Genomic DNA, 15,227 nt, shown 5'->3' on the forward strand with positions numbered 1-15,227 from the left:
CACTTCTCGCATTATACTGAACAGAAACGAGGATGATGAACATTCATGCTTTACTCCTGATCTAAGTGGAAAGGCCTCTGGCTTGTCCCCAGTACAGATAATGCTGGTTCTTGGTTTTAGGTAGAGACTGCATGGCTGATTAGCTGCTGTCCTTTATTCTCAGAGGACCAAAATGACATCACTACATCAGGGACACAGTGTGTCTGACAGTGGCTGATCAGATCAGTGGGAGCTTGGAAGGCTCTGCCAGAGGTCTGGTGCAGACAGTCCATGAACATTTGCAGTGGAGGTGTCCCTAAATTTGTGCATCTCATATTTCTTTTTGAGCTACTGAAATTCTGCTTCACTCATAGAGCACAGCTCATTGACTCAGTCATGCAATGCTGGCCCATCCTTTGTCAGTATTTCCCATGTCTCACAATCGATTCCAAAGTTCTTCAGAGAGACCTTGAGATCATTCATGTATTGCTTCTTCTGACTACCATGCGAGTGCCTACCTTACATGAGCTCTCTATAAAACAGCTACTAAACAAAAAACCAAGGACTCCAAGGGTTTACTAGCAAGAAAATTCATCTGGCTCTAAGAAAGCAGCTTTTAACTCCATCAAAAGTATAGTGTTAAGTGAAGCTTAGAGAGATGCAGGATTCTTGATTCAGTAAGAAGGCAGCTGACATTCAGTTTAAGCTGACAGTAACAATCCAAAGTGCTTTTATGATACCCTGAATGTTATCCGTGGGTCAAAGACCTACGGTGCATCTCAACTACTCAGTGCTGATGGAGTCGCATTGATTAGTAGTGAGGATATAATCTTGAAGAGATGGGCTGAGCACTTTCATAGTGTTCTCAACAGACAATGCTGAAGCCACTGAGCATATACCTCAGGTAGAAATCAATCCCTCTCTAGGTAAATGCCCAACTGAAGAAGAGGTTCTAAATGCCTTTAGGCTCCTCAAATGTGGCAAAGAGCCTGGCACTGATTCTATTCTAGAGACTGCTTATCACATTAAGGAAAGATTCATATATTCCTACATATTCGTGTGTTTTGTTTTTTAACAAAAATAGGTGTTGTATATCGTCAAAACCTTTTTCTGCAATTATTTATATAAATATATTATGTCTGACGTTCTTGGTATTCATATGGCTGATTAGGTCTATAGTTTTCCTAATATTAAACCAGCCTTGCTGTCCTGGTAATCAAAATAGCTAACATTTATGTGGGATTTTAAGGTTTTCAAAGTGCTTCACAAACGTTATCTTTTTATCCTCACAACAACCTTGGGAAGTAGATGATATTATCAGTCCCACTTTATAAATTGTAAAAGTAAGTTTAAAAGAGGTTAAGAGACTTCTCTAGGGTCACACAAGATAGTAAGTGGTTGAAGTTGGATTGGAACTCAGGCATCCTAATTCCAGGTTCCATATTCTTATTGCATCATGGTATATTACCTTTGTGACATGTTGCTATCATCTTTTTGCAAAAACTATATTTAAATTTTTTGCATTGATATCCATTTGGGATATTGGTCTACAGTTTTCTTTCTGTTTTGATTCTCCCTGATTTAGGTATCAGGGCTTCATTTGTATTGTAGAAGTAATTTGACAAGACCCCTTCTTTTCTGATTTTTTTCCTAACAGCTTTTGTAGCATTAGAATTAACTGCTTTTTAAATGTCTTAAAGAATTTGCTTGTAAATTCATCTGGTCCTAGGATTTTCTTCTTTGGGATCTCATTTATGACTTGTTCAATTTCCTTTTCTGAAATTGTGGCAAGTCCTTTATCTTCTTCTGTTAAACTGAGCATTTTGTGTTTTTGTAAATATCATTTATTTTATCTAGACTGTCAGTTTTATTGGCACATAAATGGGTAAAAAAAGTGTCTAATAATTTATTTCTTCTGTATTGGTTGTGAATTTAACCTTTTTTGACACTGATAATTTGGTTTTCTTTCATTTTAAATATCACATTAGCTAATAGTTTGTCTATTTTATTGTTTCTTTTTTCAAAAAAACAGCTTCTAACTGAATTCTTTCTCTTACCTTTTCCTCCTCTTCCCCTCCCTCCACTACCATCAAAGGTTTTTATCTATTCTTTCCTTTTAGTTGGTTGGCTGCTGTCTTTCGTTTTCGAAGAGGACCAAAATGACATCACTATGCTAAAGCGAAGCTTCAGCGTGTCCGACTGTGGCTAATCAGACCAATACAAGCTTGGAATGCTCTACCATCGTTTGGGCACAGCTAGTGTGTATGAATTTTTGGGGTGGATACTCCAAATTTGCGCATCTTATGTTTACTTTGTGCTATCTCAATTCTGCTTTGCTCGTAGAGCACAACACTCTTTCTGATGTGGGCACGCCATGCTGAGCAGTCCTGTGTCAGTATCTCCCATGCTGCACAGTCAAATCCAAAGTTCTTGAGAGAGACCTTGAGGGTGTCCTTGAGGCTTCTTCTGACCTCCATGTGATCACCTGCCCCATGTGAGTTCTCCGTAAAATAGTCTTTTTGGCAAGTGTATATTTTGCATTCGAACAATGTGGCCAGCCCATAGGAGTTGTGCTCTCCGATGCACAGTTTGAATGCTTGGCAGTTCAGCCTGAGCAAGGACCTCAGTGTCTGGTACCTTATCCTGCCAGGTGATCTTCAGAATCTTCCTAAGACAGTTCAAATGGAAGCGATTCAGTTTCCTGGCATGGCACTGGTACACTGTCCATGTTTCACATATTCTTTTCTTTTAAATCCTTCAAGATTCACCCTCTTAGTTAGGAGTTTATTTTGTTTAGGACTAATCCCTCCCTTAGTCTATTCTCAGCCTTATTCTCCCCCTCCCTCCTCCCTATGTCTACCAGTTTCAGTTTCCATTGAATGAAAAATATTTCTATCCCTGTGTGTATTCTTCCCTCTTTTGATCAATACAGGCAAGATTTGGGTGCTGCCTTCTCCCCCTCCCCCTTCCTCCTTGTTTGTCTTCTCCAATTAAAGGAGACCTGGGAGCCCTGAAGCAAGTTTGTGCCCCAAAGCATGACAAAGTCTAGCACTTGAACTCAGCCCTCTTCCTACTACACCATGCTGCCTGCCTCTCCACTAAAAAAACAAAGTGGAACCATGTCCTGCTACCCATAAGGAATAGAGCCCTCACATGTCAAGCAGAAAAATCTCATGATAGGAACTGAGTTCTTATGATGCACTTAATATGTTTTAAATTCCCTAATCAGACTTTAAAAGGGGATATCTAGTTTCCTACTGAAGTAATTTTAGTTTAAAAAACAGTATGACTTTAATGTCATACACACTCTGGTATTTTGATGTCACTCAGATCATATCAATGTGGCCACTTCCTTCAATGATAGAGAACACAATGTAGCCAGACCTGCCCATTCTGTGCTTCCATGTCCTTTCCTAAATCTGTCACAGAGTCCACCAACAGGTTGGGGCCACCTTCTTGATCTCTTGCCATTTACCAGGTGCCCACTATAAGAAAAGACCCAGTGCAAGGCTTTGGGATATAAAGACAAAACCAAATGAAAAAGTTCCTGCCTTACAGGCATTCCCCTGGGGGGCAGCCATAAGCAAACATAAGTATAAACATGATGATCCAAGGAGGGAGAAAGTCCTAACAAGTAGGGACAATCAGGAGAAGCTTCCCACAGCAGGCACTTGAAATCAGCTTTATAGGAAACTAATGAGTCTAAGAGGTGGAGATGGAGGAGGACTCTATCCCCTGCATGTGAAACAGCCAAAGGCATGGAGGCAGCAATTTCTTTGGAGGGAAGATCACTTCATTCTAAACTTAAAGGGCTTTGGAGAACAGAAATAGTAGGAAAGTATTTCTTTTTAAGCATCTGAATGAAGTCAGAGAAATATGAAAGTTAAGCAAGCTGCATAATTCACTGTTGAAAAAAATAGCTAGGGGCTGAGGTTAAAAAAGAATCATTCACAAAAATTAAAATTGGTAATTCATCATAAGAAAATCTTGCAAGAATCAGAAATGAACTAGAGGATACTTGAATGTGCATTAAGGAAATAATTCTAACTGCCAGATAAAAGATAAATAAGCATGGAGAGCGGTTTTTCCTTTCTTAGTGTCAAGAGCTTCCTCTCTTTTAGGAGAGTGGACCCTGGAACGATGTTCCTAACAGAATAACCTTGGGTTCAAGCCTTGCTCCAATGGTAGCTGTTCTAGTCCATTTCACTCAGTGGGGGAAAAAATACAGGCCCAGTTCTTTGTATTTATTTATTTATTTAGGAACTGAATCTCTCTACCTTGTCCAGGTTGGAAGTATAGCGGCTGCTCTCCCAGATCCAAATTTCCCAGCCAAACTGCTCGCCTCTCTTTAGGCAATCTGCTCTTGGGGGCTCACCATATTGCTATTGGACTTGGAGCAGACCCCGATCAGCTTTAGCCCTCCTGCAGCTCCCAAATTCAAGTAGACCACTATCCTTGGCCTCCCCAGAAGCTGGGGCTACAGGACTGTCCCACACGCCAAGTAGCCCAACTATTCAGAAGTCTTGCATTCTCTTCTGAGACTGAAAGAGTGACCCATTAAATTTGACATAAGAGAAGCAGATTCTTAAAAAGCTGCACTTCTTTTAAGTGGAGAGTGAAAGGGTAAAGTAATAAAAATGCCCAAGGAGCAGTAGTAGAAAATAGCTAAGAATAATACAGTTCCTATGGCACAGTCACCTTTTACCAAGAAGGATTATGTTTTCCATTCCAGTCTTGGTGTAGTAGACAAGTAGTCAGAAGGTTTGGGTTCAGGTTCCACCTTTGACACATACTGCACTATGTGACCCTAGAAAAGTAACTTAACCTTCAGACAACTCTTTAGAACTATAAACTATAAAGAAGGTGCCAATATGTACTGGCTGAGGTATTTCATAACTACTTAGATCATTGTTCTTCAGTTGCCTTTTGGTTGTGTCCAACTCTTTATGACCCTATTAGGAGTTTTCCTGGCAAAGATACTGGAGTGGTTTGCCATTTCCTTCTCCAGTTCATTTTACAGATGAGGAACTGAGGCAAATAGTGACTTGCTCAGAGGCACACAGCTAGGAAGGATCAGAGACTGGATTTGAACTCAGGGAGATCAGCCTTCTTGACTCCACCTAGATGCCCAGTAAAATCATAGAACCATAGGTCTCTTCTGCCTTCCTCAAAAAACTGAACAAAACAAAACAAACAAAAGCTCCACCATGGCCATGAGAAATCAAGAAAAAACAAACTCATTGCCAACAGAACTCAATGATCAGTGATCAACATAGGAACAGCTGGTAATAAAAATCATAAGAGGTTAATTCTGATTTTTTCTCAAATAAAAAGGTTTAAAAAAAAGATGAAATAGGTCAGACTTGATCCCCCCCCTTTTTTTTTAGTTTTGTTACATATCTGCAAGACTCTCATCAGGTTACTTTTTAATCTACAGACTCCTTTTTGATCTAGAACTTGGCATGGACCTTTATGGAGCTTATATGTCTATGGTCCCCACTGCTGGGGAGACTGAGACTGGTAGATCACACAAGTGTGGGAAACCAGGCTGAAGTAGAGCTAAAACCAAGTGAGTGTGTTTACCAAGATGGTGAGTCTCAGGGAGCAGAGGGTTACCAGGCTGTCTAAGGAAGAGTGAACAAGCCCAGGTAGAACAAATGAAGCAGATAAAAGCTTCCATACTGATTATTACTAGGCTGGGGTCTGTGAGCAGCCACTGTACTTCCAGCCTGGGGAAGATAAGGAAATCTAATCTCGAAATAACAGCAACTATGATAATAAAAATATATGTGCATCTTATATATAACTATACACACACACACACACACACATATAAATGTTACACAGTTATTCATAGATGCAGTACTTAATAACTCAACAAGATATGTGAGCACCTACTGTAAGCAAGGCCCTGTGTTCTGCTCTGTGTAGACCATGAAAACAATAAGTCATGGCTCTGGCTCTTACATTCTGGCTGGAGAGATGACATGTACACAAATAACACAAGGCATCACATGACCAGCATAATTTCAATGGCAGAGACAAGAGTGACCAAGGGACACAGCTACTCAGCAGGAGAACTCTTCTAGGAAATGATTGCCATTTGATCACTCCAAGTGTCAAGCTCCAGGTGAGATTGTGGATTTTCAGTCACCCTTTTTCCTGCCTAGGGAAGTAACCTTTTCTTTACAAATTCAGAGGAGGCAGAGATGACTTCTGGTTAGGGTGATCAGTGAAGACTCTATGGAAGAAGAGGTTAGCCTAGAACTTGAAGGATGGGCTTTAAAAATAAGGGAGTAGGATACATTGTAGGCAAAGGGAAAGGTATAAGAATAGGTACCAAGTCTTTGTGGCTGATAAGTAGCCCAGTATAATGGAAGCAAAGCATTCACACAAAGGAATAGCACGAGAGCAGGCACACAGAAGAGGAAGACAGACAGGGCGTGGAAGACCCTGAATGCTCAGCTAAGGAGGCTGGATGACACTGGGCAGGAGAACCCAAACAAAGTGATATTGCAGTAAGATTCATCTGGCAGCAAGGCAAAAAGGAGAATAAAGGAGAAAGAGACAGCAAAAGGGAGGACAGTTAAATAAACATTGTGTAGGAAGAAATGACAAGAATTAGTGATTGATTTGGATGGGGGAAAGGTCGAGAGAATTTTCAAACCTGTAGGACTAGGGGAATGATTTCACTATTATCAGAAATAGGAAAGTCAGAAGGAGGAACTGTTTGAGAAAGGAAGGGGACAAATGCAAGACATACAGAATTGTTTTAACTAGATTTTTTAAAGTTAATAAATGTAAACGAATGCATTTTACTTATAGTTTATCATAAATAAAACAAAGGGTTCCTCCCAACCAAAGACCACAATTGCACAGTTTTTCGAACCTTTTTCCTTTGATCTTGGAAGAAATCATTGCAGTGTTTAAGTAAGGAGATCAGGACGGAATTTACATCATACTTAATTAAAAAGTAAGGCAATGCTGTGATTCCTTCTGCCTGGCAAAGATTATCATATGCACATTCAAGGGTTTGAATCTGAAAACAGAAAACATGATTACTAACATCTATGGAGAAAATCACTAAAACTGATACAAATTAAGAATAAAATATAAAACCAACATTTGGAAACAAGCAATCATGCCCTTATAAGGACTTGAATTGCTGCAACTGAAATGTGGTAAAAATACATTTATCAGTGCTCTAAAGAGCAGGAAAATACACCCATTGACATCATACTCAGTATTCCATTCCTAACAGGGACAAGCAAGGCAATTTCTTCAAGGAGAACAGTGACACCCAAGGAAATTCATTGTTCCCTCTGATACCAAGTGAACTTGGTTTCTAGTTTTTGGAAGCTTTTTATGTTTTCTGACTATAAATTTTGAGGGAAGTTTTCTATCCTGTCAAATCCCTCCTATATATCCCAGAACTAATTATTTTAAGCTCTAATATGACAGTGCCATGATTTCAATGGGTGAACAAGAATATGTTCAGACTGTTAAAACTCCTCACCATTTTTTACATTTTTTTCCACTTCTTCCAGTGACATTTGTCTTTAGGAACCAGAAGGACCTGATATTTTTTATTTTCTTCCTAGAAAAGTCCCTTGAGCTTATTTTATGCCTTTCTTACTCTTTGCTAGCTTTCTCATGTCTTCCTTAAAATCCAAAGACCATAACTTGAGATTTCAGATTTCTACATTTCAGATGTAGAAGCCCCATGATCTGGTATCGAGGGAGGATGTTTTCTGCTGTGTTCCTAAAGCCTTCCTGATGATACCCAACATTTTGCTGTCCTTTAGCATGTTGAGCTTACAGCCCCAAGAAACAAGTTAAACGTTGGTCAGTTCATTGTGCTTAATTGCTTTCATTTCTTCTAAGGATAGGTCCAATGTACGGATTGCATGGGAGAGGTAAATAATAAAGGAGCAAATGACTACGGTGAGAAACACAAAAAGATCATCATGCATAAAGCATGTAGAGCTGTAAGGGATGTCAGAAGTCATCTAGTCCAACCCCCTCATTTTACAGATGAGGAAGCAGAGTCAGAGAAGTTGGGTGATTTCTGCAGGATCTCTCAAGCTGGCAGTGCCCAAAGCAGGAGCTGAAGCCAGACCTTTCTGACTCTAGCCACTGTACCCTGTTGCCTTCCTTACAGGTGTCAGGAAAACGTTTAAAAATAAAGTAACGAGGCTAAAATAAATAATAATAATAATAAAATAAAATAAAGGAAGAGTCAAAAGCAGAATCAAAGGATAATCAAGTATAAGTCTAAAGGCCTCAAGCTCAACCTCTCTCTTGGGCAATAACTGATGACTTACGACCCATCATCCTAAAAGCCATAGTTTGAGTTGCTTCTCTCAAAACCTTGTACTTTCCTACACTGAAGTCTATACCTCTACTGCCACTACAACTGTCTCCCATTATCACCATACAACTTGCTCCTACCGACTGGGAATTCCATGCCATAAAAGAGTGAACTCCCCAGGTTTTTAGGTGACACCACCACCACTAAATAATTTATACAAATGTTCAGATCAGCCAACCACAAAATTAACATTTTACTCACCCAGAAATGTGTCTGTCTGCTACCTTCCCCTCTGTGCCCAGGGGAACACACTCTGTGTGGTGTACAATGATAGTTCACAGTCCACATTTACCTTTGTGTTCTGTTTTGTTACCTGGCTTGGAGAAAACTTTTGATCCAAACGTATTGGCTCCTGAAGAAGGGGTACACCCTCTGGAAGGCAGAGGGCAGGGTAGCAAAACCAGTAATAGAAGTAATATTTCTTTAGATCCTAGAAAAATATAAGAATTAGGCATTAGACCATGAATAACACAGTATTGTTATATTGGCAATTTAATTTCTCAAAGCTACTTTTTTTTTAAGGACTGAGAAAAAAAGTATAAAGAAATGTGGAAGTTCTGTCAAAATATGCCTATTCTGAGCAAACTTTACATCAGAATCCAAATCTTCTATATTTTAAGATAATAAACCTTCATAAGGCCACTTATGGGCCTTACACAGCACTTTAAGTTTGCCAAATACTTTGCAAGTATGATCTCATTTTATCTTCACAATAATTCTTCGAGGTAGGTGCTATTAATATTGCCATTTTACAAATGAGGAAATTGAGGTGGACAAGTTAAATTCCTTGTCGAAGCTTACACAGCTAAGAAAATGACAAACTATATCTGAACTCAGAGCACTAGGCCTACAATCAGGAACACCTATCTGCTGAAACACCAAGGCAAGATTCTAAAACTCAAGAATTAACGATGTTCTTCACTTCTGTTTACAAAATGAGCTCACTATTAAAATAATGACTCCTGAACTGCTTCATAAGCGAAACCATCTTACTAGGCATTTTCTTTGTTATCTTTCGTAACGAAAGCTCCCTTATTCTTTCAGGTGTTAAGAACTCTCTATTTCCACCAAGAACTGTGTATTTACTTGTATATGTGTGCACATGTGTGTGTGTGGGGGGGGGGGGGGAGGTGTTCCTACTAGCAGAATGTAAGTTTCTGTAGAGCAGAGATTGTTTGACTTTTTGTATCTCCAGCATTAGCACAGTGTCTGAGGCAGCAGTGAATAAGACAGAAAATGGACTTGCTTTATACCAAATTCCACTCTACAGGGGAATATGTTATAGAAAGTTTCTTACATAGGTGGGTTACAAAATCAAGACAACTACAATGAAAATTTTGCTTTAAGAAATGGAATTCCCTTCCCTGAGACCTACAATGTAAAAGTGAGCCTAGAATCAAAAATCCCAAGTTCAAGTCTTAGCTCTCCTGCTTAATAACTATGTGACTGGGGCAGTGAGGTGGTACAGTGGATAGACCACTAGCCCTGGAATCAGGAGGGCCTGAGTTCAAATGCAGGCTCAGACACTTGACACTTACTGTGTAACCTGGGCAAAGTCACTTAATCCTAATTGCTTCAATAAATAAATGAATGAATGAATGAAATGACTGTGACCTTGGGTAGGTAACTCAATCCATTTCTCTGAAACTCGGTGTGCTGCTCTGCAAATGAGACTAATACCTTTTATACCTGAGCAAATTATTCTCAAGACAATTATTTTTAAATCTATTTTTATATTTCTTCCCCAACTTTCAACATTTGTTTTTTCAAATTTTGAGTGACATTCTCTTCCTCCGTCTTTCCTCATCCCCCTCATTGAGAAGGCAAGCAAACTGATATAGTTTATACATTTGCAGTCTTGCAAAACAGATTTCCATATGAGTAATGCTGTAAAAGAAAACACATATCAAAAAAAAACCCCAGAAAAATAAAGTTTAAAAAAAGTATACTTCAATTTCTATTCAGACTCCATCAGTTATTTCTCTGAAGGTGGATAACAGCACTTTTCCTCATAAGTCCTTCAGAACTGTCCTGGATCATTGTATTGATGAGAAGAGCAAAGTTATCATACAATATTGCTGTTACTCTGCACAATGTTCTCCTGGTTCTGCTCACTTCACTTTGCATCATTTCATGTAAGTCTTTTCAGGTGCTTCTGCAAGCATCATGCTTATCATCTCTTATAGCACAATCACATTCCATTACAATCACATACCACAACTTGTTTAGCTGTTCCCCAATTAATAGGCATTCCCTCAATTTCCAATTTCTTCCCACTACAAAAAGAGCTGTTATAAATATTTTTGTACATACAAGTCCTTTTCCATTTATTTTTAATCTCTTTGGGATACAGACCTAGCAGCGGTATCACTGGATCAAAGGGTATGCACAGTTTTATAGTCATTTGGGCATGGTTCCAAATTGCTCTCCAGAATGGTTAGATCAGTTCACAACTCCACCAACAGTGCATTAGTGTCCCAATTTTCCCACATCCCTTCCAACATTTACCCTTTTCTATCATATGAGTCAATCTGATAGGTGTGACGAGATACGTCAGAATTGTTTTAATTTGCATTTCTATAATTAATAGAGATTTAGAGCATTTTCATATGGCTACAGATAGCTTTGATTTCTCTATCTGAAAACTGTCCATATCCTTTGACAATTTATCATTTGGGGAATATCTTGTATCCTTATAAATTTGACTGCATTCTCCATATATATATATTTGAGAAATGAGATCCTTATCAGAGAAACTTGTCATAAAATTTCCCCTCAGTTATCTGCTTTCCTTTAGCAGCACTGGTTTTGTTTGTTCAGAAACTTTTTAATGTAATAAAATTATCCATTTTATACCCCATAATCCTCTCTCTCATTTAGTCATCAATTCTTCCCTTATCCACAGATTTGACAGGAACTCTATTCCAGGTTGCCCCAATTTGTTTATGGTAATTCATCCCATTCACACTCGCTGTTATCAACTACTAACTGCTCATTTTCCTCCACCCTACTTTTCCCCCCTGTTCATCCTACTCTCTCTATCCTTTCACCGTGTCCATCCTCAAAAGTGTTTTGCTTCTGACTACATTACCGCCCTCTTCTATCAGGCTCACTCTTCTCCTATCCCCCCACCTTTCCCTCCTACTTCCCTGTAAGGTGAGACAGATTTTTACACCCAAATGAACATGTATGTTATTTCCTCTTTGATCCAATTCCTACGAAGGTAAGGAACATAAACCTCCATTATCCCCTTCACTACAAAAGCTCTTTTGTGCCTCTTTTACTATTCTGCTCCTCCCTTCCTCCTTCACCCAGTACAACACTCTTTCTCAATCCCTAATTTATTATTTTGGATAACATCCCATCATAGTCAACTCATACCTGAGCCCTCTGTCTAAGTACACTCCTTCTAACTGTCCTAATAATCATGAAGTTCTTAGGAGTTACAAGTATCATTTTTCCCAGGTAGGAATGTAAACAATCTAACGTGACTGAATCCCTTATGACTTCTCTTTCACGTTTTCCCTTTTATGCTTCTTTTGAGTCTTGTGTTGGAAAGTCAAACTTCTCTTCAGCTGTGGTCATTTCATCAGGAATGCTCTATTTCATTAAATAACCATTGTATCCTCTAAAGGATTATACTCAGTTTTGCTAGGTAGGTGATTCTTGGTTATAATCCTAGATGCTTTGCCCTCTGGAACAGCATATTCCAAGCCTGCCAATCTTTTAACATAGAAGCTGCTAAATCGTATGTTGTCCTAACTGTGGTTCCATGACATCTGAACTGTTTCTTTCTGACCGCTTACAATATTTTCTCCTTGACCTTAGGTGCTCTGGAATTTGGCTGTGATATTCCTGGGAGCTTTCATTTTGGGATCTCTTTCAGGAGGTGATTGATGGATTCTTTCAATTTATATCTCACCCTCTGGTTCTAGAATATCAGGTGTTGGGGGAGTAAGCTCAGTTCCATGTGGACAGTCTCGGGCAGGTAAAAGTGAGGACTTCTAAACCTTAGAGTTCTCATGAGGCCCCCCAGGGAACAGCTGGGAATTGAGGCGTGAGATACAGGCTATCTCGTGCATCTCCGCCTCTTCTCCGTGGGATACGTGCTGGGGAGAGCATCCCACCCTTGAGATTGGCCCGGGGTCTGAGCACACCTGTTGTTGACTAACAAAAGGCTGACAGCACGCCCGGTATTCACGTGCAAACTATGCGGCGGGAGAGTTTAAGTAGGGTCAGGAAAGCCTGAAGGCGCTCTTAGCGCTGAGGGGCCCTTAGAGGACAGAAGGCCCCTCTTCCCTCTCCCCTCTCCCACTCCCACTTCCAATCTCTTACTGTAAGATCTTTGCCTCCTTGGGAAGAGGATTCCTCTCTCCTAAGGAAGAATTCACCCTGCACATGTAACCAAGACCCTGAATAAAGCCTAACCCTTGTTCCACTCTGGAAAGTCTCTTCTCTCATATGTTTATCCGGTTTGGCCAGCCGAAGATCTGCGATAGGTAAGGTAAGACTCCGGTAGCCCTTAGGCCTCTAGGCCTGACAATCAGGACATTTTCCTTGATAATTTCTTGAAATATGAGATCTCAGCTTTTTATTTGATCATGGCTTTCAGGTAGCCTAATATCCCTCCTCAATCAATTTTCTAGATTATTTGTTTTTCAATGAGATATTTCACATAGTCTTCTATTTTTTCATTCTCTGGATTTTGTTCAATTGTTTCTTGGCGTCTCATGCAGTCACTAGCTTCCACTTTCCCAATAGTAATTTTTAAGGAATTATTTCCTTCAATAAGCTTTTGTACCTCTTTTTCCATTTGGCCAATTCTGAATTTTAAGAATTTCTTCTCTTCAATGGATTTTTGTATCTCTTTTACCATTGGCCTATTACATTTTTTTATAGTGTTATTTTCTTCAGTATTTTTTTGTGCCTCCTTTACAAAGTTAATCACTCTTTTTCCATGATTTTATCGAACAACTCTAATTTCTTTTCCCAATTTTTCTTCTAACTGAAAATTATGGTACGGAGAGCGAACAAGGAAACAGTAGGTGGAGGAGAAATGAAGATTTGTAGTACTGTAAGGAATCATGTAGCAGCATTATCATACTGGTACTAAGCAATTTTTGTATTACTAATATGATTATGTTTTCTACATGTGAAAAATTCTGAGAGCTTTTTGGTATTTATCCTCTAATACTTAAATGCCACTAAATATAGCAAGTCATGTGCTTCAAACAAGAAAAAAAGTGTTGTTATACTTCCCATTTTAAGAAAAGTTAAAAACTTAAGACCAGGGATTTCACAACGTCCTGGGATCCTTATTTGGTCATTTTCAAAAGTCACAAGGGTTGAGTTTCCTAACATTCTGCCCCACATACAAAAAAATAAAAAATAAAAACTCCACTAAAACTAACAAATAAAAGAAAAAACAGTCCCACACCGGAACTCAGTTAAACTAAACATTCAGGAACTAATGTCTGAAAATGTTGATTTATGGTATTAACAATTAAAGCAATGTTGAAAGATACCTAGTAAAAAACAGAGTATGTCTGCAAAAGGGAAAAAAGACAATTCAACAGGAAAAAATTATTACTTGGAAATATTTTAGAACCCTCAAACTGAAATTAACTCAATTTGACAAATATTTATCTTATATTAAGTATATGTATAGAACATGTGAGGAGCTAAGATAAGACAAAAGTTGCTGTCCCATAGTACTTAAAGTCTAGGAAGGGTATATGACCATTGCACAAATAACTACAATACAAAATAAGATGAGATAGCACTTTAGTAGAAAAAGTGTCAAAAGACCTGGGATTGAACACCAGCTCTGCTACTACCTGTCACCCTGGGTTAAGTCACTTCCTCACTCTAGGCCTAAGATTCCTCTTTTGTAACAAGGGGGTTGGGCTAGATTCAGGGGTGAGGAACCTGGACCTGGAGGCCACATGTCTCACTCTAGGTCCTCAAGTGTGTCCCTTTGACTGAATTCAAACTCCTATGATCCTATAGTAAGTCAGGTTGATTTTTTTTTTGGTTGAAGGGGGGAGAAGAAAAATGTTGCAGACCTACTTCCAGGCCCTATTTCCTCTACAATTCTTGATCCCCTGGGGTTACTTGTCTCTTCTCCTCCTATGAATAATAAATACTTCATCGCTGTTTAGTCACCATCAATGGCTCAAATGTATCTACTTTTCTGGGTGTTAATATTCCAAGACTGACTCTTTTGGCATGGTTGCTATTATATCTTTTGCCTTTTAGAATATCATTTTCCAAGATTTACTTTTCTTTATTGTAGTTGCTGCCAAGTTGTATGTGATCCTAACTATGGTTCCATAGTATTTGAATTCTTTCTTTCTGGCTATGATAGTTCTGGGAGTGTTCAATTTGGGGTTTCTTTCAAATGGCCAATAAGTTCTTTCCATTTTTTATTTTATTCTCTAGTTTTAATAGATCTAGAAAGTTTTCTTTTATGATTTGTTTAAGTACAGTAGTGAGTTATTTTCGTTTGGACATGATTTTTAAGGGGTCTAATGAACCTCAAATGATCTCTCCTCAACATGTTCTTTCAGTCCAGTTGTAGATACCCAACAATTTCATCTATATTTTTTTCAATCTTTTGATTTTGTTCTAATATTCTTGTTTTCACTTGGAGTCAATAAATTCTATTTGCTCCATTTAAAATTACAGAAGTCTACTACTTAGAGAAGATTTTCCATCTTCTGATCTAAGCCATTTATTTCTTTTCTAATTCTTTCCATGAGTCCTCTTATTTCCCTTCTTTTTTCATCTTTAAATTTCTTGCTTCATTTCACTCAGAAGCCACTGTTTGTTCCTGAGGCTCTGATGGTACTTGTGGAGCTACTCTCCTCTTGTGAAG

The 15,227-nt window shown here is 38.8% G+C and overlaps 1 protein-coding gene across 5 annotated transcripts in view; it reads right to left on the reverse strand.

Annotated features, from left to right (window-relative positions):
• ATG7 (autophagy related 7) overlaps nucleotides 1-15,227 on the reverse strand; it is a 242,198-nt gene that overhangs the window by 207,907 nt on the left and 19,064 nt on the right. For all 5 annotated transcript variants that reach the window (XR_011964697.1, XR_011964695.1, XR_011964696.1 and 2 more), the window contains exons 6-7: nucleotides 8,664-8,780; nucleotides 6,869-7,018 (exon numbers count right to left, since the gene is read on the reverse strand). Coding sequence is in view for 2 of the 5 variants with exons in the window: in XM_072598468.1 (XP_072454569.1) it covers nucleotides 6,869-7,018; nucleotides 8,664-8,780 (267 nt within the window). In the remaining 3 variants the exon portion in view is untranslated. The remainder of the gene's footprint in view (nucleotides 1-6,868; nucleotides 7,019-8,663; nucleotides 8,781-15,227) is intronic.

Source organism: Notamacropus eugenii, chromosome 3, assembly GCF_028372415.1.
Source record: "Notamacropus eugenii isolate mMacEug1 chromosome 3, mMacEug1.pri_v2, whole genome shotgun sequence".
Lineage (NCBI taxonomy): Eukaryota > Metazoa > Chordata > Mammalia > Diprotodontia > Macropodidae > Notamacropus > Notamacropus eugenii.